The sequence below is a fragment of the Cygnus olor genome, chromosome 5, assembly GCF_009769625.2.
Source record: "Cygnus olor isolate bCygOlo1 chromosome 5, bCygOlo1.pri.v2, whole genome shotgun sequence".
NCBI lineage: Eukaryota > Metazoa > Chordata > Aves > Anseriformes > Anatidae > Cygnus > Cygnus olor.
In genome coordinates this window covers 24,189,292-24,216,834 of record NC_049173.1, presented here as the reverse complement: position 1 = coordinate 24,216,834, position 27,543 = coordinate 24,189,292, and the positions used below count along the sequence as shown (strand labels likewise).

Genomic DNA, 27,543 nt, shown 5'->3' with positions numbered 1-27,543 from the left:
CCCTCAGATTTCATCATTACTCCCGTAACGTTCTGCGTATTCTTAAGGCCGGCGTGCCTGGGGCCAGGCGCTTAGGTAAGAATCTGAATTTCGGTTTTCGCTAAGCACGCGTTTAGATCTCGAGACCGAGGAGGGGAGCTGAGCAACGCGAACCCTGCAGCCCCAGACGCCGGAGGCGAGGAGCAGCGCCCCGCCTCGACGGCGGCACCATCCGGCCCACCTCGGGAGCCGCTGCGGCTCCGGCTGCCCTCTGTCGGCCGGCGACACGCCGCAGGGCCCTCTGTCGGCCGGCGACACGCCGCAGGGCCCTCTGTCGGCCGGCGACACGCCGCAGGGCCCTCTGTCGGCCGGCGACACGCCGCAGGGCCCTCTGTCGGCCGGCCGCCTCCCCGCCCCGCTGCCGGGGCTGGGCACGTCCCGCGGGCTCGCGGGAGCGCCGCCGGGCCGGTGGGCGAGCGCTCCTTCTGCCTTCCACCGCTCCCTGCTGGTGCCTCGCGAGCTGAGCAGAGGGAGGCGGCGCGGGCGAAGCCCCGGGGCCCTTACCCGCTCCCTGCGGCGGGTCGGATGGCGTCGGGTTCCCGCAGCGCCGTCCGGCTGCCTTTGAACATCCCTAGCAGCGGAGATTCCACAGCCTAAGGGCGGCTTAGTGCGCTGACCCCCTCACCGTAAAATAAAATAAATACAAAATTCGGATCCTGAGTTCATGCTTTGAAGGGTTAGTATTGCTCCACTGCGCTCGCAAACTTTTTACCAATTCCTAACACTTTTTCAGGAAAGGTGTTCCTCAGCCACTTGGCACCCTGTTGCTTGCAGTTCTTCCATTCCTGGTGCAGGACTGTTTTTTTTTTTTAAATTATAATATATATTTTGATCTTAATGAGCTTCCTAACAGCCCGTTAATTCAGCCTGTTGGGGTTCCTCCAACTAGTAACCCTGCTGTATAGTATTTCAGCCACTGCCCCTGATTGGGTATCGTGCATGAATTTGCTGGGCATGTGCTTTGTCATTTTGTTCAGGGCGTTAAAATAAAATAAAATAAAATAAAAAATAAAATAAAATAAAATAAATAAAATAAAATAAAATAAATAAAATAAAATAAAATAAAGTAAAATAAAATAAAATAAATAATCACAGAGTACTGGCCCCACTATTGACCCACGAGTGACGCCACTTAACTCTGCTGGTCGTCACGTAGACTTTGTACTGCTGATCAGCTTTGAGCTTGGTGGTCCAGCCAGTTTTTCTCCTGCCTTATTTATTGTTTATGTACCCGGTCAATATCTCACTGATTTGGCTGTGAGGCTACTAGGGGAGGTGGCACTGAAAGCCCCACTAAAGCCAAGGTAGGTTACTGTCTAAGTCAGGGCCAAGGGGCTGATGTGCAGCAGTACACACAGGGCAGCAGCTGCTTTGCCAGCTGCCCCAGACAAACCCCCCAGTTCTCTCCACAAAACTTGTATCCAGTCCCTCTCCCGATACCACCTCCTGTCCGCACCAACACTGCTCTTAGGCTGCCCCCTTCACTCGCTCCCATCTGCTTTCCAAACGCTGCCTAGCATCACACGGGCGCTTCCTAGGGGCAGGGCCAGGTAGGCAGGTAGACTTTTTGTAGAAAGGACAGGTTGTTGATACATGGCCAGACTTGCCCTGGAGTTCTCTGCCGTGCCGTACATCTGCTGTGCAGTCTGAGAATCGAAATAATTTCTGATGAAATCTCTTGTCCTTAATCCTCTCAAATATGTGCATGTGCTGATCTTGGGTGCAGTTTACCTAATGAAGCTTTGGATAAGGTGATCTGTTCCTGTAAATACCATGCAGATTTGGGGCCCGGCAACCTCCTATCAGATTTTGCCCTAGGAAATGGTAAAAAGTCTGAGAGAGAGATTGTGGGGTTGGGATCTGGCAGAGATTGTGGGGATAGGATCTGGCACTTGGGAGAAGTGCTGAAGTACAGCACACAAGGAGTCTGGACTCCCGCAGGCTATGCTAGGGGAAGAACTTTGCCTTTGTTTATTTTGCTAAGTCTGTTTTTTGACTCTCTGAACCGTGTACTGCAGGAAGGACTCAGGGAGATCTTGGGCCGAGCCTGTTTTGGGCCAGAGAGCCTAATGCTGACTGGCTGACAGAAGCCAGATCCTCGAAGGAATTTCTCGCTGCAATTAGCATGCTGGCAGAAGGGGTTCAGGTGGCATTGAGTATTGAAGGGCTCTTTGGATACAGAGGAGGATGTAGAGCTTCTTGGATTCAAATGCTGCGTGGTGCTTGGGGTGACTTCCAAAGTAAGTAAACGGGCAGGGAAATACAGCCCTGCAGGAAGGAACCTCAACACTTTCTGCACTAAGTTACTTATGTCCTGCAAAATGGATGGCAAGAGAAAACATAAGTCCACAAATGGCTCATGACTTTTATGTCTTAGCTTTTGAAGCCAGAACAGAAATCCTTGTGTGGTGAGAAGGGGAGTTAGGAGTAAGACATGGGTAAGAGAGTGGGTAGGTGGAAGAGTGGGACGGGGACAGACACTGAGTGACTTGGAAATGGCTGAGGAGGTGAGACATCCAGAAGCAGCAGACTTAGAGTCATGCCAGGTGTAGTTTTAGACCAGTAACTTCCTGAACGTGCAAAGGTCCGACCAAACCCAATTGGCCACAGTGCGATAAGTGCTGGTGCTTTGCCAGGCCTGTAATTGCTAAGGCATTTTCAGAAACAGTCACGGTTCTGGTTACTTTGGTTTCTTTGCCGTCACCAAAGATGCATCTATAGGTTTAGGCTAACCCGATCTCTTGACTCCCTTTGTACCTGACAGCCTGGTATGTCCCGCTACTCACCGTGCCACATCAGAGAACCAAGCCCGTGCAGTTTGAGGTGCATTCGTTTTGTTGCACACACTTGGATTAATGCGTCATTCATGTGCATTAGCATTTGGCTAATACTTCCTGAGGAAGAAGTTTTTCCTTTGCTTCTTTTTACATAGCAATCCTGCTGCTGACAGGCGAGACGTTAAAATAAAGGCTGCATAGCTCTTATTGATTCTACCCAAGACTTTTTTTTTTTTTTTTCCTTGGAAGCCTTGCACAGAAAGTCTTGCACTGTGCCTTTCAACTCAGGCTCTGGATCAAGTCTTGCAAAGATTGGGTGCAGCTGCAAGACTCCTGGAGGGATTTTTATCCGCACATCAGATGGAGCTGGGGCAAAAGAAAAAAAAAAAAAAGGGTAAATCACAGAGCCAGCAACTTTCTTGGCGTCTCTGGGATTGTGGCTCCTCCTGCCCCTCCGGCCTTCAGAAATGTACTCTGCAGAGCTGCCCGCATAGAAAAACAAATGCATCCCAAACCAAAACAAACAGAGTTGGGTGTTGGTAGTGAATGGGCCAACACCGTGTGCTGGCGTCATCTCTGCCCACTGCCAGCACGTTGTCATAGGAACAGCTGGATTATTTTACAATCCAGCTGTGGAGCCAATTCTCCAAAGGAGTAGCCTGGAGGGAGGAGAGAGGGGCGGGCAGAAGGGAGCGTTGCTGCATTTTCTGGTAACTGAAGGGAGGAGGAGTATTAGTGCTGAGAGTAAGGGAGGGATTACAGTGCGTGCCATCTACCATAGCCTGAAACCACAACCAGTCATTTCCAGATAACTGACTCTCTACTCTTAGCTGGATCTGGGAATTAAGAGCTTCCCTGTGGAAGAAAGGGTGAGGAAAAAGGGAAGTCTTTTTTTTGTGTTAAGGCTGATAAAGTGTGTTTTGCAGCATGTTGTCCTGCAGTGACCATGGCTTGCCCACTGCGTGGAGTGCTGTGCACCTCTACTGCGCCCCTCCAATCCCAGAAAGTTGGAGCTGATCGAGCGACGGCTGCTAGCTCACCAGGAAAAAGATTCACGACTGTTTCCCTTGCCCTCTAGGAATATTTGTGGCTGTGTTCCCTCTCTGTAAGCTGCTTGGATCGTGTTTTGAGCCTGCAGCACGCTGAGGACACTGTAGGTACCTGAGCGGAGGCTAAGGCTTTGTGCTCACGAGGGCTGTTGTGCCAAAATGAACACGCTGATCTGATGGCCGGAGCTTCGCCCTTTAAGGCCTCGTGCTTTAGCAGGTCTCACAGGCTGTGTGCTCCAGGAGAAGAACCCTGCAGCGACCATTGGGTCACCAAAGCCAGATCCTGCCCCGGTGTGACAGCAAAGCAGCGCCTTGGCGCGACTCGGCCGGGTCTGCATGGAGGTGCTTGTCCCGCAGGGAGCGCAGGCCGAGGCCAGCCAGATGGCCTGACGGAGGGCCGGCGGCCCTACAGCGGCCTGGCCCGGGGCGAGAGGTGGCCCGGGGAGGCCGTCAGGTGGTGCAGGCCGGTGGCTCCGGGCCCTGCTCCTGCTGGGCCTTGCGGGGTGCTCCGCAGCCCTGCCTCGGCACCGGTGCTTTGGAGATGCCTTCCCTGGGCAGCGCCCTTGCCCAAGCTGGAAGGAGAAGTCCTGTTTTATTGCTGGACTCAGAAGTGATGAGGGCATGGCAGGCGACAACAACAGGATGCCAGGGAGCACCGTGATTTTACCTGAGCTCAGAAGGGATGCCGAGCCATTTTCTGTACTCGGCCTTTTTCCTTTTGTGTGTCACATGCACCCTCATGTACAGATTGTGTGCAGGCAGGGCAGATTTGAAAGGGAGATCTGTGCCGTACCTTGCTGGTTCTTAACGTTTTAGAGCTGCGAAGACATGTTTTAGGCACTGCAGTACCTGCCTCCATCCCTTCTGCTTTCTCCATTCTTCTGGCTCCTCCCAGTGGTCTCTGCTGACCCTGCTAGTGAAGGCTTTCCACCCCTTCCAGAGGGACAGTTGGGAAGCGTTGTTCACATCCAGCCCAGCTTCCAGCACGTGGGCTTCTTTACCAGGGCAACTCCAGACTTAGGAGAGAAGCTCTGGTGGGCGCTGGCAGCCTTAAGTGATTTGCAGGATTTTGATTTGCTTGTGAATATATCTGTTTGACAAATTGACTTCTGGGCTTTTTTTTAGTAGTGTGGTTCTGGACCTGGCCCCTGTTCTGGAGGAGTTACCTACAGATGAAAATAGCACTGGAGAAGAGGTCGGAGTTTGGCCCGTAAAATATGCCAAGGAATTTCTTTGCCTGTCATCTAAACTGCCACTTCGGTTATTTCCACATTTGCAAGGAGGTGCAGAGATTCCTCTTTTCTTGTTGTATTTTGGTCTCTGCTGCTTTGGGGACATGACTGAAGAGCCAAGATGCAGGCAGTGACTAATGAAGTGTCTCAGATGTCTTTCCATGATGAGACAGCCACCGGTGTGGAAAATGCTGCTCTTTTTCTGGGGGGAATTTTGTCTCTTGCTGCCTGTTATAGGGAACCCACTTTCTTGTTCTTTATTTTAGCCTTCAGCAGAGAAGGAAGAGGAGGAAAGGGGTTTTCAGGCCAGTCAGCAGGAGCCTTTTTTTCTAGAGCTTCAGCAGATCCTCACCACAGTGACACTCAGGTTAGGCTGTGTTCCAATTTACCCCTGTCTCAGCTGTTACAAATTTACCCAGAGTGGTCTCCCCGTGCAGCCCACCACCCCTACTGCTGTTGTGAGTAATCTGTAGCCCGAGTGACTCGGAGAGCTGTGGCACCAGGCAGCGTGGTGAAGCAGCAGCAGCAGCAAGTAGCAGCAGCCCCCAGCCTGATGATGTGGGGGACATGCATGCAGGTGCGTTGTTAGAGCATGGAGTGGCTCTTGTGATGGGTGCAATGAGAGCAGCAGTTGTTGGGTCCCGGGGTTTTGCGTGGGTGCAATGTAGGTTCTCTCATTGCTTGTGATACAGCTGGCTTTGGCTTTTATTCATCAAAAGCTTGGTGTTGATGGATAGCAGGACTACCCATCAACAGAAATTAACGAAGGCTAGACATGGAAGCTGGGGCAGAACGTGGGAAGGAAGCAGAGAGAAGACAAAATGAAATCTTATAATTGTAGGAGAGCAGGCGAGGTGTGACATTGGTTTTTACGGGGAGTACACTCACTTGGTGTGGGTCTGGTGAGGAGCAGGTCGCTGGGAACGTTGCTGTTCTGTGGAATTACGTGGGCAAAGCCTGACCCACTCTGGCACTGTGAGGTGTTGTGTGGTAGCTCTGCCCCAGGGGCTTCCCATCAGAGGTAGGTCTGTGGCAAGGGGAACCCCGGCCCCCAGGAAAGTGAACCAAGGTTCAGCACCCTGGCTGCTGCCCCTGACAGTGGCAGTGGTGTTGTTACTTGTTTTTTCCTAGCTTTGGGACTACAGGGGTGGAGCTGGTGCAGGAGCACACACAGCAAGGGCACACGCTGCCACCCGGCCCCTCCTGCCTCTCAGATTCTTAACTGGTACTGTGCAAGGCACCTGGATTTAGACCTGCTGTAATTGGTGCTGCATCCCCAGAAAATACGCAGTCCAGCCTCCTCCAAATGTTTGCGTGTGGACGAACACATGAGAGGTTTAAGAGCAGGAAAAGCTAATTTTATTTTATTTATTTTTTGCTTCCTGGTTGGCCCCAGCTTTCAGAAAGGTGTTAGCTATGAATCCTGACAATTAACAGACAGTTGGAAAATGTTTTAGAGGGTTGTGGCTATTTTGGCTGCTGGGTAAGTGGGGGTGAAAGCAGAAATTCAGCTCGGTGCTATGCTCTTTGTTACTGTCCCTTTTATTATCCTTGTTCCCTTTGATGTGGAAACGTTGGCCACCCTTGCCCTCTGGAATGGTGCTCAGGTGTAATAATGTGGGACATCTGTCTGCTCTGAGCCTGTGCTACTCATCCCCTTCTTGTCAGGGCCAAATTTTGTATGCTCCATAAAGCCAGTGCTTAGCTGCACTTCCAGGCAAAACTGCCCATGCGAAAAGGAGCTTCAGGCACTGCGGTGCACATGGAAATTGTTTGTGCAGACTTTCTCCAAACTGCTGTGTTTGAGAACGTCCCGTAAGGAGTCCAAACACTTTTACTAGTAAAGGATTGTTAACAGCCAGCCCGCCAGAGATCCTGAAAGTGTTTGTTATCTTGAACTGGAACTGTAGATAGGAATGGAGTTGCTGGGTCCTGGCATTTGGTGCTCCTCTAATCAAGTACATCATTGTCCTTTGAGGAGTAAGCATTAAATAAATAGTTCTTTAACAGGTCAGAGTTGATTCGTCATGAAAAAAGAGCTGCTCTGCTTGCAGACTTTTCAGTCTCCTAAGCTAGGCGTCAGTTGTAATAATTTTATTTTTTTGAAGGGAAACATGATCAGGTCAGCTTTATCCCTCCAGTTTAGGCTTTAAGTAATAGCAAACCCATCGGAATCACTTGATGATCAAAAATAAAGATCAGCTGAAGACTTTCTCCAGGAAAAGAAAGCAAATGTGCCTTTGCCCATTGTGCTTACAGCCTTGGTATTGCAGCCATGGAATGTGGCAGAGGAGATGGGCTTAAAAGCATGGGCAAATGTGAAACTAATTATCCTGGTGTCATTGTCCAAGCTGAATGAAGTGCTGAAAGAAAATAAACATTCGCAATGAAACCCAGCATGGATCTAAACAAATTCTTTCAGCTTTAGTAATAATCTGTAGTGCTTCCTTAGTAAATGAATGACTGGGGAATTTTTGTTTGAGCTGTGACTGTACTCTGACACCATCACCACCGAATCTGCACAGCTATGGCACGGACCTGCTCTTCCGAAGGGCTTTTGCCACAGCGGCTGGGCCAGGCTCTTTCTCTCTCTTCTATCAAAGTGTTTCTTCATGCAGGCAGTCGTGGCAGCTCTGTGTCAACCAAGCGTGTAGCTGCATGCACGGTTTTCCCTGTTGCTTTGGACTCCTGCCTTTTCGAGATCAGCCCATAAACGATTATGTTTTTTTTATATTTGCTTTGCAGCTAGTGTGATCCTTGAGCGCCTTCATTTCCAGAAGTAGCTGGTCAGTGGCTTTCTCCTTAGATAAAGAATTTTTTGTACCCTGCCCTGTGAGCAGCTTGTTCGCTGCAAGGATGACTATAGCTTCAGTTACGTCTGCTGCGAAATTCCCAAGATTCCCATCAGCAGCCTCGTTTAAACATCCCCCAGCCCTGCTATAAACAAGCGAGAGACACTCGCCCTGCACCCTGGCCGAGAGCCAAGGGCATCGGGCGCTCCAGCTGGAGACAGAAGGGGAGCACAGAAAAGAGTGTCAAGTCATGAATCACCGCAGCGAGGACCGACAGCCACCGTCAACAAAACCAGACAAACCTGGGGCTCGCTGCTTAATTAAGCGGTTTATTTCTCATCAAAGTGACAATGTGCAGGCGAGCTGGAGAGGTGGCAAAGCACTGCTGGCGAGCAGCTGCCTTTGCTGCGTGCACATGGGGTGACTCTTCACCATGTTCTTCGGCAGCGAGATACCAGTAGGGCTGCGGATGGAGTTTATGGGCCCCTTGGCTGCTCCTGGCTGGCTTCCTAAGGTGACAAAGCCTACGTAATTGTGCTGTTTACCTTGGGGCCCTTCTGGCAACTTCTGAGCGTATAGGACAGCTTCAACCAGATTTGAGAAAAGATTAGAAATTTCCAAGATTGTTACATTTCTACCAATTTTGTGATGCTCTGAGGGTGGAAGGAGAGTGGGCCCCAGGTCAGTGCCTTACCATAGCAGAGGCAGGGAGGGTGCAGCTGATACGGAGCTCGTCTGGCGGCTGTGACCTGTGTATGCAGGGCGCACGTGTTGGTGCGACAGCCAGCACACACATATGTCAGGACTGGCCAGAGCAGGGAGGGAAAGGGGTGTGAAGGGAAAGCTGGGATTAGCGCGGGGCGGGAGAGGCATACAAGGGCACAGGAGACAAATGCAGAACAGGGCTCACTGGCTATTTTTATCTGTTTCAAGATCCTTAGCCATGCCGGGTTGTGCTGCTTAATTCTGTAAAGAAATCTGTATGGTCTGTGCTCACCGGCAGAGGCTTAGAAACGCCTCAGTAGCTCCATGTTCGAGGTGTGAGACTCGCTTGGTTGGCTGCATCCTGAGCAACTTCGTTACTGGGCTGGAAGCTTGAAAACTGTGCCTCCATCCTCAGGGGCTTTGGGGGATTTAGGTGCAGCCCGGCAGCGCCTGGCAGGTTTCCAGGGTGGCATATCTTCTTTTCTTGGAAACTTCTCAGTGCCTGGCCTATCTGTGCTGTCACCCCTCACGTGTATGGGATAACAAAGGCCAGGGGGATGCTCCGTGGCAAGTGAAACTGCAGTGAAGTTTTCCTTGGGTACTGCCTATGCAGAAAGCTCACGGGACAACAGTCTTATGTCTTCTTGGCACAAATGGCCTCACAGCCAAGCAGGAGCCGTGTTTTTTGCCTTATGGTATATCTTACCACATTACTTTGGAAGGGCTGCAGCTCTGTTTTGCAAGGTGATCTCCTGCAGCACAGCCGATGCCAGTAGATGCTCATGATTAACTGCACGCCCTAGGGCGTCCTCCTTCATCCGTGCCACGCTGCAGTGCTTCCCACCTGGGCTGATCTGACGGGCTGTCTGTGTGCCCCGTGACTCCGGGGTCACCTTGAGCAGAAATCCTGTGGTTTTTTTCTGAATCGGGAGTGCACGGCCTCGTGTGTGTGACCAGCGGGCGCAGCCGGCTCCCTCCTGGTTGCCGTGCCCCTGCTCCTGAGAGGTTATGTGAGGAAAGACAAAACTTTCTTGCCAGAGGTGGGGGAGCGAATTCAGTCTCCAGCAAACCTGGAACAAGGAGCAGCTTGGAGAAGGTGTGCTTCCAGGCCACATGCCAGCGCTGAACCAGCACCAAGAAACTGCGGCAGGTTTACAGAAATGCCACAGGCGAAACGAGAGCTCTGGTAATTCACATGCTCCCTGGGTCTGACAGGCAACCATCCAGCCTCACCTCTTGTATAAGACTGGCCCCTTCATTTCGTGTAGTTACCCCTGTCCCACACCCAATAATATGTGCTTGCCAGCAGTGCTTTTGGGAAGTTAAACAGCCCTGGTGCAGAACTGACTGGCGACAGGGAATCTACCACTTCCACCGGCTGAGCAGCCACACTCCACAAAACAGCGTTTTATTTCTAATCAGGAATTGCCCGGTTATGGCATCCAGCTGTGGTTGCCATTCTTCCTTTCTTCAGGAGATGAAAGACTTTTTGAGTGCTTCGTGTTTACTCCGTGGGACTGCAGTGGCATAAAGGCACTTTCTTCTGTCTGAGAGGCGAAGCAGGTGGAACTTCCTATGGGGCAGATGGAGCAGCTGTCAGCCACTGGGGTCTCTCTCCCCACTCCTTTCCCCAGTGCTCAACAACCCTTTTAGAGCAGGGAAGTAACGCTTTTACCATAGCTGTATGTTGGCATCAAGTATCTTCTATTGCCCCTACCCACCATGTCCTTCTACGAGTGCCCACTGTAAGGCTGGATTTTAATCCATGTTCCCAAAGGGAAGTGCTCGGAGCCACTCTATATGATGCAAGGTGCACGTTGAGGGCCAAAAGGAGTTAATCACTACAGGGAAATAGGCTCTGTCATCTACCCAGAGGGTGGGAGAAAGAAAAAATTCCCTTGCGGGGAGAAAGGAAAGAGAGGTCCTTGCAGTGGCCCTGCCAGTACCAAAATAAATCTCCAAGAGGGGAAACAACAGCAGCAGAGAGCTACCAGCACAAAGGCATAGCAGAAGAGCAGATCTCTGCCTGACTAAAGGCTGCCAGCTCTGGACCTTGGTGGTTAGTTTGCTTTGGTGAGCCCTGTAACCACCGGTATGTGCTTGTCCTTCTCATCAGCGGGCCACTCGCTACACAGGCCAAGTGGCGATACTGAGGGCAACAGCCTAAAAGGAATGTGGCTGAGCCGTTGGATCAAATGCTGGATTTGAACCAAGCCCGTTCTGTTTTGGAGCAACTAAACCGTCCGGTGGGCTGGAAAAAGCTCTGGGGAACCTCGACCAAGGTTGCTAGAGAGCAAAGTCGCTGAGAGTTTCCATCCAAAAAGGATCCAGGCAACATCTCCTTACAGTAAACAGAAGAAAGCCTTGCAGCTCCGTGATCTTTAAGCACAAGGGGGAGTGGATGAGGCTGATGGGAGCAGGCTGAGAGCCCTGGGAGGTTTTATCCTGACAGAGCACATCTGTAGCGGAGAGCTGCCAGCCTGCTGTGAGAAGCGACGGGGGGACATCTCCCGCTTGGAGCACATGCCGTCTGCATCTCCGGGGGCTCCTCACACCTTCCTAGACAGGACTGCAGGAGGGGAAGCAGCCCAAACCATCGGCGGTATTAACAGCAAATCTGACATCTGGGCTGGCCAGTGGAGCAGCCCAGGCATTTGGTTTGTTTATTTTCCTTAGGCCTTTGGCGCTTTTGCTCTTTGCAGAAGAAGGCCTGAGTGCGTTGCTAACGCACCGCTCGGGGTAAGCACTAAACGAAACTCCCACTGTTTTGAGGAACCGAGCTCAGGCATTTTATAAATAACTGCTTCATTGTGATTCTTGGACAAACTGAAACTAAAATTTCTTCCCCGCAGCACTGTTTTTTGTCTGTTTTGCTGATAGGCCATCCCGTAGCTGCAAATCTCCAGCGTATTGAAGTACGCTGCTTCTGCTCTCACTCGGCCTAACTCGACACTCCGGAGTAATTTCATTAACATCAGTGGAGATACTTCCTCTCTCCACTGGCACAGAGCTGGTTTGGACGAGAGCCCCACCGTACAGAGCGGAGAGCTTCACCTCTCCCCCGCTGCAGCTCGCAGGATCTGCGCAGCAGAGGTGAACTTTCAGGAATGCAGAACATGAGCACACGGCTGCTGGGGACCGGAGAGCAGCTGGCCTTCCTCTGGCATGCGAGTGGCTTCTTCAAGAGCAAGCTTCCAGCTGGGGGCTGCTGATTTCCCCAGTACATCATCTACAGCACCAGGGAAATACACCTCTGCGTCACCCACGGCCTGCTTGGAGAAGCTCTTCAGAGGCACCCACTCTTCTTTTTTCCTCTCTTTGATTCCAAGTCCTCTCGTTGGCATCCCGGTACCTAGCACCACGAGGCACTTGCTCTTTCAGCCTTAAAAACAATGGGGCTCAGAGTGTTAGTCTCTTTGGAGGAGCTAGGCTCTATTTTTAGCCGAGCTGTTTGTGCGAGCAGTTGAGGAGGTGTAGGTACAGCGTCTGGGGATGATGTCTGAGCAGCTCGTGGCTGCCGAGATGCTGAGCAGAGCTCAGAGTCTGGCAGTGGGAGGTTCGCTGGTCCCTCGGGGGTGTTGCAGGGAGGGGGCTGGAGTGGGTGTAGCTGGTGATATGTACAGGCAGCCAAAACCTGGTGTTGTAATGTCTGAGACAGTCTGAGTTTGGAAAAGGCCCCGATGATATCACCCTGCAGAACTGTTAGCGGCAGAGTGCAGGAAAGGAAACGTTCACGAGTCCTTTCCAAATCTGTAAGGAGAGGAATTAATGCTCCTTCTTCCCATACATACCACACCGCTTGGAAATGGCTTTCATTCATGACCAGGCATCAAAAGAGACGGCTCTTTCTCTTTTCTCTTCTCCTTGCTGCTGCCATCTCTCTGCCACATGTAGCAGGGAGGGCTGAGGGCGGAGGGTGTGAGAGCAATGCCTCTTCTGTACTAGCTCCCTGCACGCTGAACTCTGCATACCGTCCTGCAATTTCGCTTAATCCACTTCCCGAAGAGGTAAACAAGCAATGGTGCTTTCCTTGCTGCCACAGAGGCGAAGTTCTGCAGGAACATCACTGAGAGCTGAATTCTGCAGGAGCCCTCCCATGCTACCTCCTGGTGGCTGCTCTCCCTCTGCAGCTCACCGTGTCCCCTGTGTTCCTACATAGCCCCTAGCTGCTGTCTGAGCCAGCAGGACTTGTCCTGCACCAAGTCCTGCTTGACTGCAAGACCTTCCCGGTACCTCTTGTCTGCGGCCTGCACAGCACAGCCCTCCTGCTTCAGAAACCCTCTCTTTCTGGAGGTGGGGAGTGAGACCACGCAGGGAATGCTTGGTTGCTCTCAGGTCTGCTTTTTTAGCGTGACCCTTCTGCTGCCGCAGTATCACTGGGAGGGTGGGAAGGAGGAGCTTGAGGCTGGAGCCAGTTCATGTGAATTAAGCGAGCAATGTCCTGCATAGCCCAGGGAGTGTGAAGAATGATGTCAAGCAGTGACTGCCGCAGCGAGCAATTATCTTTGTGACTGTTCTCAAACCAAAATGGGGAGAACGTACGTGAAATATTTCCCTCTATCGTTTCATGCAGCAAGACCTGCAGGCTAACGGAGCTGTCACACTGAGAAAAGTGAAAGCAGGGCCTGGTAAGCTGCTTCGGCAGGCAAAGCTTTTTCTCTTAGCCACTTGCTCGTTGCCAGTGCACAGTCTTCTTGCTTTCCCTCTTCTCCAGCATGGTAATGTGGGCTTCTCAGTAGCATGGGCTGCTCTTCCCCTGCCACCTGTGGTGGGTGAGATCAGTGTGGAGCTCCTGCCTTCCTGCTCAAGAAAGAGCCAACTTCACATGCAATTTGAGAAAGGGCAAGGCAGATAACAATCCCTGCCTGCGGCTGTTATAAAACCTAATGTCCCGGACTCACCTACTCCAGCATGGACACCTGTTGGCAGACTGGCTGAACAGGGCTGTGAGGATTCGTTTAAGCTTGCGAGCATCAGTTTGGTAGCAAGCAAGGTGCTACTCCTAAGGAACCAGAAAGCTAAGAGGTAGAATTGATTTCCCAGTATCTTCTGCGGCTTTCTGGAGCGCAGCCCAGCGGACAGCAGTGGGGAGCAAGCTAGGGAGGGAGTCTTTGTCGTGTGATGGGTGCAGGATAGACCCGTGCAATTTTCCTCTCCAAGGAGGAGAGCGAGAGTCTTCCTCCAAACAGCTCACCAAATATTGTAAGCTGAATTTGAGGTAGTTGGAGCTGTTGACAGACTGGGAAGATAGATGGAGCATAATGCTAGCCAGTTTAGCCAAAAGATGACTAAGGTGGGGGAAGGATTGTTGACTCCAAACATCTGTGAGGAGATGGAGATTGCATTAACAAAGGAGAAAATTTACACAGGAAAGTGCTTCCTAGAAGCGAACTGTGTCTCCCCAGGGAGGGGGTGGGGGTCCCATAGCTGGCAAGATGGGAACAGCCATAAGTAATAACAAATCTAATTCCTTGCCATGTAATGATAACAAATAATGCAGAATGAGTCTTGATAAAGAGCTAGATAACAACCTGGTAACAACCAAATGCAGAGTGTGGGGGCATGAGCAGGGTGGGACGTGGGGTGTTCTGTTGCTGGCAGCGTGTGCCTGGCAGTTCTGATGACTTCCTTGAGCCATGAAGCTTGTATTTAGGCTTTTCTTCACTCAATACATTGGATCAGAGGTAAATTCAATTCCCAGGCCCCTTCTCTGAGATTTTTTTTTTTTAATTTTTTTATTCAAAGGAGGAGGACTGCAGTACAGCAACAATCAGTTTGTGCTTTATTTGCTGGCACTGGGATCCCAGGGACCCCTGCACAGCTTTATGTCACTCTCACGCTGTTTGGAGGGAAAAGATTTCCCAGCAGAGAAAGCAGAAAAGCAAATTTATGTTTTGGAGGAGTTGCTCTGTGGTATAAGCTGGAGTAGGGACTCGAGTGGACAGTCAGATCCAGGAGTATGTGAGAAGCGGTTCCTCTGAGATGTGGCCAAGACCCTAAATGCCCTGGCCAAAGGGAGCCCTGACTACAGAGCAGGCAGAGCTGTCGGCAAGATGAGCAACTGGATCTGTGGGCCCAAGTGATCCCCAGACACCAAATTACAGGGCCAAGCATGAGGGCTCCTCTGCGGCTAGTTTCTTGGCAAGAGACTAGTAACAATGTCCTATTTATACACCATTCAGAAAGATGGGGTTAAGGCCAGGGCTCTTCAGTGTTTTGAGGCTTTGGCTTGGTCCGTGATGAATCCTTGGTTTAATTTGGTAACGCTGGAGCAAGGTGGCAGCATTTTGTCTTCTTTGCAAACCTGAAACCTTGGTTTCATTTAGCGTGGGCTGCAGTGCCAATTCTGGAGGGTTAAAATGTGAAAGGGGAACACCCTCTGCTTGTGCCCTTGACCACTTGGTCTGTTGATGATTATCTCCTAGCTGGTAGTCATAAGGTAAGAGGGAAAATGTGACTGTGAGGGTGCTGGGAGAGCTGAGGCAGCCCTGCACATCACCTGCCCCGCCAGTGACAGAGGAAACGGGTGAGTCAGGGCCTGGGAGGACAGCAGGGGCAGGACGGAGGGGCAGCTGCCCTACAGGGCTCCAGCTGAGAGGGCTGAAATGCTGCCCACAGGGGTCAGCCTCTGCCCCCAGCCAGCTCTGGGAGGGCTCGGGGAGAGGAGTTCCCCGCCCTGCCTTGCAGGAACCCACCTCGTGGAAATGTCAAACCAAAGGGCACTTGACCATGTAGAAGTGAGATATGAGGAAGGCAGACAAGGAAAGGGGCTGGTGGCTGAAGTCACTGTTTGTCCTGGAGCAGGTTTGTTCAAGTACACACTTCAACAGCTAGATGAGGAAGATCGTTGTCCACAGGGGTCCCAAGAAAGGGATTTTTTTCCCCTAGTCACCCTGCCCTCACACAACAACCAGACCCCCAGCATGCTCCTGGCGTGCACTGGTCAAACTGCTGTGAACAGCCTGGGGGAGTTGAGCACAGAGGAGAAAGAATGAAGAGCTGGTGCTGGGCTGGATGGGGTGGCCAGCCTGGGCAGGAGGAGCTTGGCACACCTGCTTGGCAGAGTGTGGGAGATGCAGCTGGAAGCTCTTCTGGAGGCTCCCTGCTCCGCCAGGCCCATCCCAGCACAGCCTGGCCTGGTGTGCATGGGATGGCTGCACACTGCATGCTGCATGCAGGGGCTTCTAAGGATGCTTCCAGCTTGCCCTGGTGTGCAGGCCATACCTCCTCTTCCTCAGGTAAAGACTCGCTGCTTGTTTGTGCTGTGTAGGGTTCAGCTCCCCCTGTCCTTAAAGCTGAAAAGAAAAGTAGCACCAGGCACCCTTGGGTCAGGACCCCCATGGCTCCCTCAGACAGCTCAGTGTGTGGAAATGGATCACAGACCACAACAACCAGTGCAAAGAAGGGTGGGTCGACATGGGACAGAGCCAGCCTGCAGTGGCAGCGTACTACATCCAGTGGGAAACTGGCAGTCAGCTTTCCTCCCAGGTGCTACAGATGGGTGAAAGAGCCCCCGTCAGCAGCATACACACCACGTGCACTGTGAAAGGAACCACAGAGTCACGTGAAAACCATTGGCAGTGTCCCCTGTCACTTTTATGTTGCTTGTGGATGACCTGGCTGATAGCTGACCAGCTGTCCCATCCCAACGAGCCCCAGCGGTGCTGCAGCACGCCTCCCTTTTGTGACAGAGTCCCTAAAATAAGCAAGTGTGGGTAATCCTGGGTGCACCCATGCTAAAACATCTCCCATGGCCGGCTGCTGAGCTGGTGTGACACTGCTCAGGAATGTCCCCCAGTGGGACACCAAACCGATCTCGCCTCCAGAAGAGGAAGCACCATGTCCCCTCGTGTCCACCCTGACCCTTCCTACAGCACCAGCCAGCCTGGCTGTGCGGGCCTCTGCCCGGGGCAGGCATGGGGAGGGTCGTCCCTCCAGCCTCCCCCAGCTCCGCTGCTCGAGCCTGGCCTGCTTTGGGGACCCAGTCCCGAAATGTCCGAAGGATGAAGGGAGAGTCCCACGAGGGACTCCCTTCATCCCCCGATGCTGGGATCGATCCGGAGTGCAAATTTCCCCTCGCCCCTCCCTAAAGCAGACCTGCCCCGAGCACCATGAGGGCCGTGGAGAAGTTAGCCCTGCAGCTGGGGAGACATCTGTTATCTGGCGGAGAGAGGTTCTTTCCACAGATGCTGCTATTTCTGCATGACCTAATCCGGGCTCGCTGATCCTCTGCGCTGTGACTCATGGCATGCACGGTCCTTTGGTTGCTGTGGTGGGCTGCAGGGCTTCGCGGTGGCCTTTTGCTCTTCCTACAGGACAGCTCTCCTTGACTTGGGTGCCATGAACTCTTTGACGCTTTTCCATTTCTGCCTGGTAAGAACACCACGATCAGCAGCAACGGTAGATTGTCATCCGAAAACCTTCTGAGCAACAAGCCATACATTAGCCAGCCAGGGCCTGCACTGGTCCAGGATGAGGCCTGTATGCACAGTGCTCCCAAAGGAGCCATTGACAGCTCTCAGGAATTACAGGCCTAGGAGCCACTACTGTGGGGCAGCCTGCCTTGTCAAGGTAAAGCCTTACAGAGCTGGGTGGAGGGGAAAAAAAAAAAAAAAAAAAAGAAAACTGGTTTAAAAATAAAGCAGAAGCTGGCCATTTATGGCAAGGCAAGCGCTGGCTTCCTCATCAGCCTGCGCAGCACCCACGGAAAAGCTTTTGCCATCCGTAAAGCTGGCCCCTCAGCCTCGGGGCTCTCCTCCCTCCCCTGCACCTCGTGGGGCAGCTGAGCCCCAAGACTCTGCAGGTTCCTGAGCTGCAAGCGCTGGGCCGTGGGTACCAGATTAGCTCTTTTTTATTTCCTTTCATTTAGCAGGATCCTGCAGAGCTGGGCAGCTGCCAGTCAGTCTGTCAAGACACGAACTATTTTGGGAATTTTTATGATGGAACAATATTTTTTCGGTAAACAAACGGAAAGCTGTTAAACAGGGACCTTCACCTCGCAGCTCCCGGTTCAGCTCCCTCACTGCTGCGATGCCACAGTGACTGCACTGTCCGCGCTGCAGAGCTCCCTTCATGGCTCCAGCAGGGGCAAAACAAATAGCTTTTTTTTGTTTTTTTCCCTTTTCATGAACTTCTCAACAAAAAAAAAAAAAAAGAGAGAGAAGAAAAAGAGTCATTTTGGTTTAAGCAGCAGAAGCATTTTCTTGGTGGACTTAACCCCTCACACACCTGAGGGCAAGCTTTGTGCTCTCGGGGCTGTGATATCCCGCTGTATAGCAGCCAGCCCCATCCCGGGCTGGATTTCCTCAGGGCTGCTGGAATACAAATCCAAGCAGCAGTGACACGGGGCTGACTGTGCACAAAAGGAAGACTTCCTTTTTTCGGTGCCTGTTACTAGGAAGCGCCGATGGAGTCACGGAGTGCACAGAGGAAGGTGCTTGTGCAGGAGAACTGAGCAGTGAAGGGCAGAAACCTGTCCCACTGTAAAATGGAGGTACCACATCTCTCAGGGGACAAGCCTGCAAGGGGCCGCTTCATCCTTTGGAATGAAAAATCATGGGCTCAAACTGGCTTCACGATTCCTCGTGTATTTGTGGCACTGGAGAACCCAGCTTTACATGGAGCAGACTTCGGGGGAACTGATTCATGCCAGTCGGCTGGGACAAGCCAGGACATTTGTGTGCACTAGGCCGCTCCGCACACGCTTCGTCCACGTCACAAAGGCGTTTTGTGGTTTTCTTCGGTTCCTGGAACATCCAGTCCAGCTCGTACAACAGCGCTGGCTCGCGCAGGCCCTACTGGCAGCCTGTTGGCTCCGGAGCACACAGATCACGGAAGGGTCTCGAGGGATGCCACTCTGCTTCTCTCCTCTGCCCCTTGTTCCACTGTCAGACTCATCGGGGAGTTCTAGGTTGCCCCACTGAATACTCACACTGGGATCTTTTGTTCGCCCCATCCTGATTCTGCCTCGGGGTTTCTCCTGTAACTCATTAGCTGTTCTCACTCGGAGGCTCTGCTACCAATGCCTCTCTCAGAGAAGCCTGCAGTAAAGTTCCACCTTCTCCGTGGCCAGCTGTCTTCCCTTCTCCATGGGCAGTAGCAAGCCCTGCACTTTCCTCTCTCATCCCCCATTTCTTCAGCTTATTCCCTTTGTTTTTACAGTCTTGGCAGGTCAGCTCTGGAGCCTTTGCCCCTTACCCTTCTCCATCACACTCTGACACATCTGGGAATTCCTCCCATGCCCATTCAGACGGTCTGCTCTCTGCCTTGTAGGAGCACAACTCACAGCCCCTCTGGGCACGCCTGTGCTGTACGTTAGGGTTGAGAGTCCCAGGAGCACTGGAAGGCATGGGGCAAGCATCCTAGGAGCTGCGTCAATGGTGCTGCATGAGAGACGCACACTGGAGATGCACATCCTCAAGCCCCCTGGCATTTAGGGAATCCCTGTTTTACGGGTGGAGGTACAGAGACCAATTCAGTAAATTTTTTGGATCCCAAGTCTACATTTCAAACAGACACCTAAGCTGTCAAAATCCATGCAGCTCATATTTCCTGTGATTACAGCTTCTATTATCTGTTATTGGAGCCTCACTCCTACTTCCTCTTCCTGCTTTGGCTTCCCTCTCCTCACCCACTGACTTCCCCTGTCTTTATTGTACCCACATGTTAGTGCCACGAAGTGAATTTATCTGTGCTTCTCCAGGTCCACGTGGAAAGGACGTCCTCCATCCCCAGCAAATAGCCCTTTATCTCTTTCTCCTGAATCGTTTGTGCTCTTCTGCAGGGCATTCGTTCTCTCTTGAGCACTCAGCGGCTTACCTAAATCAGTGTCACTTACGCCTATCACTCCTGTTCCTCCTGCTCAGCCTCATTCCTTCCCTAACGAAGGCTTCTTCTGCTGCAGTTTATGTCTCCAGCTTTTATCCACCTTCGAGGTCCAGCTGTGTTTTGTCTTCTTCTGTCCTCTGGCAGTCTGGGACTTGCCACACTGAGCAATCCTACAGCAAGTCACGACGATATAACGTTTGACTTACCTTATGCCTCTATGGGCCTTAGTCTTAGCTTTGCAGCTCTGTTTTCTTCACGTCTGGCTCTCAGGGCCAGCTCTGTGGGCCTCTGCTTGGGTTTGAGCATTTACCCCATGCAGGCACAACAGAATATGTGTTTTATGTCCCTGTAGGTGCCTTGTAAATGGGAGGAGCAGCGAAAAGGTCTTGAACGGTGGCACTGGCAAAACGAGTGCTCTGGTCAGCAACACGGGGGCCTGCCTTGTCTTCGCTCACTCCGCCTGTGCCTCTGTGACCGATGTTCCTTCTCTTAGCTTCCAACCTGCAGGCATCTCCTGGACCTCTGTTGTTTATGACACTGCAATTTGTTGCCTTGGAAATAAGTGCTGTTTTATCCCAAACAGAGCCTACAGATTCGCAGCGCAATCCCGCAAGAGGAGCAGATGGTTTCCCCCATCTCCTCTGTCTTATTTCCCACTGTCCTCGTCCGCAGTTGGATGACAGGAACCTATGATTCAGCGCAAGTGTCCGTGGCCCAGCTATAGCTACCAATGTAAACTGGGGAGCCATGTTTCTGCTGGGATGTGACATGCCTTTGGGTCTAGCATCACCATTTTGGCTTCTTGTAAGCGGAACTCGACTAAAACCCTAAAATAAACAACTTTTCTTGCTGACTTCAGTGGTGTCCATGACTGAAGCGCAGAAAGAAAGTTTGGCACCTGCAGTTTCTGTTTCCCAGGACTTTGTAGTATCTCTTCTTAAGCTCTCGGCCCTCTGCAAGCTCATTTTATTATTTCGTATGTCGCACTTTGGACAATGTACCCCTGTACTCCCTGCAGACACTGCGTTTCCTCACCTGCAGCCCTCCTGGGCTGAAGCTCAGCCGCAGTTTGGCGCTGGCTATGTGAGGTAGGACTCGGGGAGCTGGGCGGGGGATGTGCCTTCATGCAAATGTGTTTTCCTGGAAGCAGTTTTCAGAAGAAGTGTTGGTACTGGGGCACAGTGGGGTCATGAATCTAATAAGCACTTGGGGAAGCAGAGAGTTGTGGGGACTCTATAGGGCTGAGGAGCCCAGGGGATCTGACATGGCTGGGGGAATGAACACTTCCAAGCCTGAGATTAATTGCTTTGCAAACAGTTCTGTTTTCATCCTTTGGCTTTACTCTTTGTGATTCAGTCTGATTTGTTTGAATTCTGCTCTGAGGCTTATGTCCTACCCAGCGCTTTGCTGCCCGGGTGCTGTCTTTCATTGCCAGAGCAAGTGGGAATGAGTAAATTTAGGCTGGAGATTAGCAGAATGTTTCTTCCTTTCATAGCAGTACGATCCTTGAGAAGCTGTCTAGTGGGAACAGTGAGAGCAAAACCCAAATTGGTTTCAAGATTGAGCCCGGTTAGTTTATGACAAGGATTAAGTAAGTGACGGCGTTAGACCTTGTGGCTGGGTTCAGTGATCTCACACCTCTCCCAGTCTTACCTTTCTGGGGCCAGCTATGTTTAAAATTCACTTGGAGATGGGGAAATTGCCCTCAAGGTTCAAATGCTCTGAATTAGAAGAGGAAAACAGCAGAGACTACTGAAAACTTCGGTTCTTTGTTATCCTTGCCTAGAAGCAGGCGAGCTGGCAGGGCCAGTGCAAGCAAGGAGGTTGACCTGTGAAAAGGAACAGAAGTCCTGTGGTTTGGGGAGGAGACGTGGCGTGGGGAGGGCAAGGCAGGGCCCTGGGGAGGGCGACTGTGAGTGACGGGGCAAGGAAGGAGGGCCAAGGGCTGTGCTGGGGTAGGGGGTGACGGGGGGCGCAGGTCCATGAGATACGGCTGGCAGGAGGAGAAGGGAAGAGGGCTGCCTTTCTTGTGCACGCTGCATCTGGCTCTTCTGCTTATCGCTGAATTTATCCCGTCTGCAGCGGGCAGCTGACTAAGGCTCCTTGTGCTGCACCATTAATCTGTGGCTTTCCATTAACAGGCAGGTGCTTGTACCCGGGGGACCACCATGCTGACTGCCAGAGGTTCCTGGCACCGGGTGCCAGGGAGTTAAGCAGCCGGGCTGTGAGTGTGCAAACAAACAGCGAGACCTGTGCTAACAGCCCTGCTTTGTGCTAGCGGGAAGCACAGGCTCCAACTTCTTCCGATTTCTCACCTGTCCAGACTGGTACAGAGAGAAAATGCCTCTTGGAGCTGCAGCGAAAACCACACCTATTTACAGTGGATTCCCCAGGGCCCTCCTGTGGGGTATTAACCCTCCAAATGCTTCCTTCGGCACGGCAAATCCCCCACCTGGTTTTCCTGGGGAAACCAGCCCTCCTGCTGCCGCAGAGACCTCCTCTGTTTGCGGCCCAGGGCATTGGCTCCTCCGCTGCCTAGAGCAGGTCCCCGCTTTTCCTTCCCTCCCCATCTGTGCGGCTATCTCCGTCCTTTGGCCAGCTGTGTGCTGGGGCTCTTTCTGCCCAGAAAGCAGGGCTGCCTCCGCTGCGTTGTGCTCTTCTCAGACCCCACCAAGTTTCCCTGAGATACCAGCTCATCCCTCCCCCTCGAAATACCCTTTGCGCTCTTCAGCCCTCTTCCCGGTCTCACTGTTTGCTTTCCCTCTTTTCCCTGGTTTCGGAGTTTTCTGGGAAGGAATCCCGTGCCCCGGCCTCCCCAGTGTTGTGTTGTTGTTTTTCCCTCAGTCGCTATGGGCAGGGACCTCGAGCCCAAGCCAAGGAAGGGAGGGAAGAAGGGAGGCAGAGAGAGAAGGAGGGAGCACAGGGGGAGGGACGGAGGAAGCCAGGAAAGCCAGAAGGCAAAGTGTGCAGGGGAGCAGGGTGAGGAAGGCACGGGGAAGGAATGCAATGGGGAAGGAGGATGGAGGGCCTTGTGCAAAGAAGGAGTTTGGGGGACCTATCCAGGAGAGGTTTTTCATTGGTTCTTTTATTAATAACGCTGCTGCAGCAGACAGCAATCTCCCGAGGAAGGCAAGGAACCCCCCATCTGCCTGGGATGCGAGGCAGGAGAGGTTATTCAAGGCAAAGAGACATCCTTCAGAAAATGAACATCCAAGCCCAGGGCAGGCAGCGGGAGCACAGACTGCAGCAGGGAAAATGCAGGATGGGAATTTGGTGGGTAAGGAGAGAACGTGAAGCAAAAAGACCCAGAAAAAAAATATATAGGACCTTATATAAGTCCGTTGGAAGTGAGAAGCCTGGAAGAGGTCTGACAGACTTTCTGCGAACGGGGAAGAAAGTAGAGCAGCTAAGGGAAGTAAGGACACTGCAGAGAAGCTAAATCATTCCTATACCCACAAGAAAAAAACACAACCCCCATAACAGTGCAGTTCAGTGTACAGATGAGGCACCCTCGGGCAGGAGAACTTATAAAAGGAAATGCTGGTGTGTTAGAAAACAGCAGTCCCTGGGATCAGGCACCAGCGCCTCGGGAACAGAATGACTGATGGGGACCAGCAGCTGTGCACAGAAATAGGGGAGGGCAGAGTGAGCCAAGGAATTGCGGACACAGGTCTTATTTCAGTGCCAGGTACATCGGTCATTTAGGGTCTGCGTGTCCCCTCGGCACACCCACCTGCCCTGCTACACAGCAAGAAAAATCTGCAGCTCCCTTCCCTCCGCAAAGGAGAGTGGTGCTCCCGGAGCTGCTGGAAGTTCTGCAGCGTTTCCTGCCGTAGGAAGTACAGCAGAGCACAGATTTTAAAAAGGCGTGTGAGCAGGGTCTTTCAAAGGAACTTCTCGACGAGGCTAAGTGGCCACGGGGTGATCTGTGCGGGCACTGCTGGAATACTTCAAAGGAGGAGAAGCCAAAGGCCCCGAAGGCTCAGAGTGGTTCGTGCCTGGGAACCATGCAGGGATGGTTTTATAGTCGGATGGAAACTAATCCAGACGTTACCGTAGAGCCACTCGGGGAGCCTGGGATGCACCTTCGTTGGGGATAATTCTCTGTATGCTTCTCAACACCCATGCTGGGAAAAATAGGGGAGATACAGGCAGATAACGAAAGCTATTAGGAGGATGAAAACACTTCCATGTGAGCAGAGGTTGCAAGAAACACAGCATTTGAGTTTACAAAGAAGATAAATGGTAATAGGATATGAGTTGGATGGGACTATAACTTTTTTAGGAGAGGCTATATACTTCAAAGTCTAAGCCAATGCCTAGCTGACAAAGATAAGAAGGAAATTCCTCTCTGGAGAGGTTATTCCACAACTGTCCAACAAAGATAATTTAACTGAAGGATCCAGCCCTGCCAGAGGCAGGCTCTTAAGCAACATTTGCCAGCCCTGGTATCTAATCAGCCCTGTTTTTATAAACAAGCAGCTTGGGGATCAATCAGCCTGACAGTCCGTGTCCCTCAGGGCGATGTCTGACCCCCGTGGGCTCAGCACCGACCATCTCCAGCCCCGACCTGGCCGCTTTCCCCAAAAACTTCCCAGTGGTGACCTGGGGCAGCACGCCATCCTCTTGCTCCTACTGCTTGTGTGATTCGTCTTTCTGATCCCCAGCCCTATTCTGCGAAGTGACTGGGAGTAACTTTAAAAAATAAAATTAAAGGAAAATCAGATTAGACCTTCGATAGGGTTGGATGAAGGGAATGGCTCAGTCAGAAATGAATTGTGGCTGGTGGGGACGGTGCAATGCGCAGCCAGAGGTGGCTGAAGGGCAGCCAGAAAAGGCTGTAGGACGTCCTAGGACCCATCGTTCAGCAGATGGTCTGTGGTGCTGTCCATCAGGCTAGCAGATGATCCTAATGCTGAAGGCACAGCAAGGAGCTGGGAGCATGGGAAGCAAGTTTACGAGGATTTGGGTGATTTAGGAGATGGGTGACAGACGAAAAGCACCGCTTCATGTAGCAAACGTTGGATGGCCAGTGCGGGAGCAAGGAGCCCGTCCGAGGAATCCGGGTTAAACAGAGCCACAGCACAGCTCTCTGAGCCATGGAACCTCATCAGCCCTGCACAGAGAGGCCATGCCAAGGGAATTTTACACACAGGAGGTCAGTGTGCGCTTGTGTCTGTCCATGCGTGTCCCACGTACGTGTTGTTGTGCTTGTCAGCCCTACAGAGGTTATGGAAAGGGGATGAACTGGAGCAGCTAGCGTCCTGATTAGATCAGGGTTCAGAATTAACACCAAGCGTGTAAAACTGTGCTCGGGGATGTGACAAGGACATGCGCGTCCCAGTGAGTGAGGCTCTCACTAGACCACCTCCACTGATGGTGGTGTCAGGAGGGTGTGAAAGGGCTGTTATTATTGGGGTCTTAAATGTGCTTTCAGTGCTCTTGGAGGACATGGCACATTAAATGTCGGCGACCATCAGGAGCCTCCTCAGTGCTCTCATCGTTGTGCCGCAGACAGAGCTGTAACAAACAGAATTATGCTGAGAAACTTGCCAAAATGGACTGGTACCGACTCTGCCTCCCTTGGCCAGCTTCGGAGGACATGGGCCTGCCCCAGAGAGCATCCAGTCCCGCTGCGAGACAGCCACCAGGCAGTCAGGAGGAGAGGGACAAAAATGGTGAAGGCAAAAAGCAAAGATTTCCCCAAGGGCTGAGAGCGACTCCTTTGCAATCAACCCCCCGTGCTGGTGCAGCTCTGCTGTGCTCTAGAGTTCGCTCTGTTCCTGATAACTTTTTGGCCCCCGTGTTGTGCTGCTGGGCTGTGTTTCCACATCCATGAGCCTTCACCTTCTGCACACTTTATTTTGAACAGAAATATGCACATCGCCCCTTCCGTGTGAGGAGAAAGCCGTCTTCCAAGCGGCGATGTGCTTGACAGCTTTTTATATTTTGTGCAGTGGAACTTTTGCTTTTTTTTCCCCCAGCCTCTCCTGTCTCCATTGCAGACGCTGCCATTCCCGCTTGGTTAATTTGTCTTTGTCAGCACATGTTTCCACAGCAGTGGCAAGACTGACCAGCCCCGGTAGGACGGCCGTGTTTACCCGAGCGCTCTGCATCCTTCGGCAAGCAGTCTGTTTGCCGGAGACTTTGCTGTTCACTTTTACCCACTGAAGCCACAAATTCTCAATGAATTCTTATGCCTTTTCTAGCCCAAGTGAAACCGTATCTGAAAAGTAAACATGTTTTGTGTTTACATGAGGCAAAACCCACTTTGGGAAAAGAACAGTTCAAGCACAAGTGGCTGCAAGAACGAGGAAAATTCCCCTGTGAGACGAGAGTTCCCAACTCGAGAAAGAATGATGCAAGTTTGTCCCTCTAAGCATGTGCGTAAGCACTGTCCTGGACAAGGATGCTTCCCTGGAACTAGCCCTTAAATAGTTAAGAGTAAAAAATCACAGGAATAACTCTGATTGTCATCATGACGGAGACTCAGCTGCCACCAGGACCTGCAGAGGGGAATCAGGGAATCAGGGCTGGCTGGGGGGAAAGAGAAGCAATGAAGAGGCCAGCACTTGAGGCTGGGGCCATGCATATCTGTACTCCAGTGAGATGTCTCAGCTCTGCCCACTAGAAAAATTGAAGAAACTGCCTTCCAGCCCCAAAATGAGGGGGGAAAATGGCACTTTCCCACCGTCTCCGGGGGCAGGAGGAACCGTGCTGCCCTGGGTGGCCCAGCCAGGCCATCGGCCTCCTCTGAAATCCCCGTGCTTTCCCCTCTCCTTCCCCTCGGGATGCAGCAGTTGCAGGGGAGCTGCCGTGGTCTGCCCTGAAGGCAGCTGTGTGTGAATTGCTGGAGAGATATTGTTTGTCAACCACACTGGGCTCCTTCCAGCTCAAGGCACTGCAAAAATCTGTCCTATCTGATATAGGAAGGGGAAGGAATGCGTATGGGAAAAATACATTCCTGCGTGCACGTCGCCCTTCCCCCTGGGATGAGGTGCCAAGATTAATGAAACGTTGGGGTTGGATGCAAAGGTGTGCAGAAAGTGTTCTGCCTCTCTGGAAACAAAAAGATAAAAGGCTACCAGCACGAGGAGAGTGGGAAGGAAGACACACGTGCAGTGTCCCGCAGAACCAGGCTGCGTCCTGTGGGAAAGCTTGGGCAAGGAACATCCCATGTGGAACACGGTGGCTCTGGTGCCCTGTTCCTGCTCAGACAGAGGTGGGGAGAGCGGGGCCGCACGGGTGGTGGGAGGCTGCGGGTGATGAACAGCATGAACTGCCAGCGGTGAAAAGAAATGGATTTTGTGAACGCTGAAAAGAAACAACGGCTGGCGAGCCAGGGGGAGGAAAACGAAGTGGGGTGGATGGCGGGAAGGACAGGGCAAGGAGCTGGCAGCAGTGCCCAGCTCTGTCACAGACTCCTCGGTCTGCAACGACCCGCCCGTGGGGCCCGCAGGCGCACAAGAGCTGTCCGAGGAGTTTGCTCGCTGTGGTTCACCCCCTTTGGGGGACACCTCCCATCGCTTTCCCCCTTTACTTTGTGCACGGACTCGTGGGGCTCGGCGGGGCAGCTTCCCCAGCTGCTGCCCTGTTTCTCCTTCCCAGAGGAAAAGGCGTTTTGTCCTGGAGCGGAGCTGCTTTGGCAGCAGCAGCGGCGGCGCATCCAGTACCTGCAGCAGGTCCTGCGTGGCCCTGCAGAGCTGCGCTTCCAGAACGCTTTGGCAGGTGGGAAAGGGCCGATGTTAAGAGAGAAAGAGGAAGGAAACGGTTCAAATCCATGCAAATAAGTTATCAGGAAGCCCGCAGTCTTCACCTGCCATCTCAGTGCTAGGGCACGAGGCCGGGGAGGTGCCTCGGGCAACGTCCCCCCGGGATACCCCAGTGACAAGACGGGAAGGAGCCCAAAGCAGCTGGGCAGGGGCTCCCCGAACCCCTCAGTTTCCTCTCCCCCAGCTTCATCCCGGTGAGGGGCCGGTGGACGTAGGGCCGACAGCCCTTGGCTTCACCGCTGTGGCCGGGGAGGGGGGAGAGGCCGGTGGGGGGCTGCCAGGGCCGCCCTTGCTGTCCTCCGCCTCCCCGGCCGGGCACTGCGCGGTCCCGGGGGGGGGTGCCGGGGGGG

The 27,543-nt window shown here is 52.5% G+C and overlaps 1 protein-coding gene across 2 annotated transcripts; it reads left to right on the top strand.

Moving 5' to 3' along the window:
* The first annotated feature begins 5,371 nt into the window (after positions 1–5,371).
* On the top strand, positions 5,372–24,107 carry LOC121070824 (oleosin-B6-like). Of its 2 annotated transcripts, none has more exons than XM_040558524.1 (2): positions 5,372–5,674; positions 21,563–24,107. In XM_040558524.1, the coding sequence occupies exon 2, from the start codon at positions 21,762–21,764 to the stop codon at positions 22,713–22,715; it is 954 nt and encodes a 317-aa protein (XP_040414458.1). In that variant the 5' UTR covers positions 5,372–5,674; positions 21,563–21,761; the 3' UTR covers positions 22,716–24,107. The 2 variants fall into 2 exon arrangements, with proteins under 2 accessions (XP_040414458.1, XP_040414459.1); XM_040558525.1 differs by lacking the exon at positions 5,372–5,674 and adding an exon at positions 17,793–20,509.
* Positions 24,108–27,543: the final 3,436 nt, after the last annotated feature.

What these genes read in the sequence shown, in the direction of transcription:
- LOC121070824 (XM_040558524.1), top strand. Translation starts at nt 21,762, where the DNA reads ATGCCTCTTGGAGCTGCAGCGAAAACCACACCTATTTACAGTGGATTC.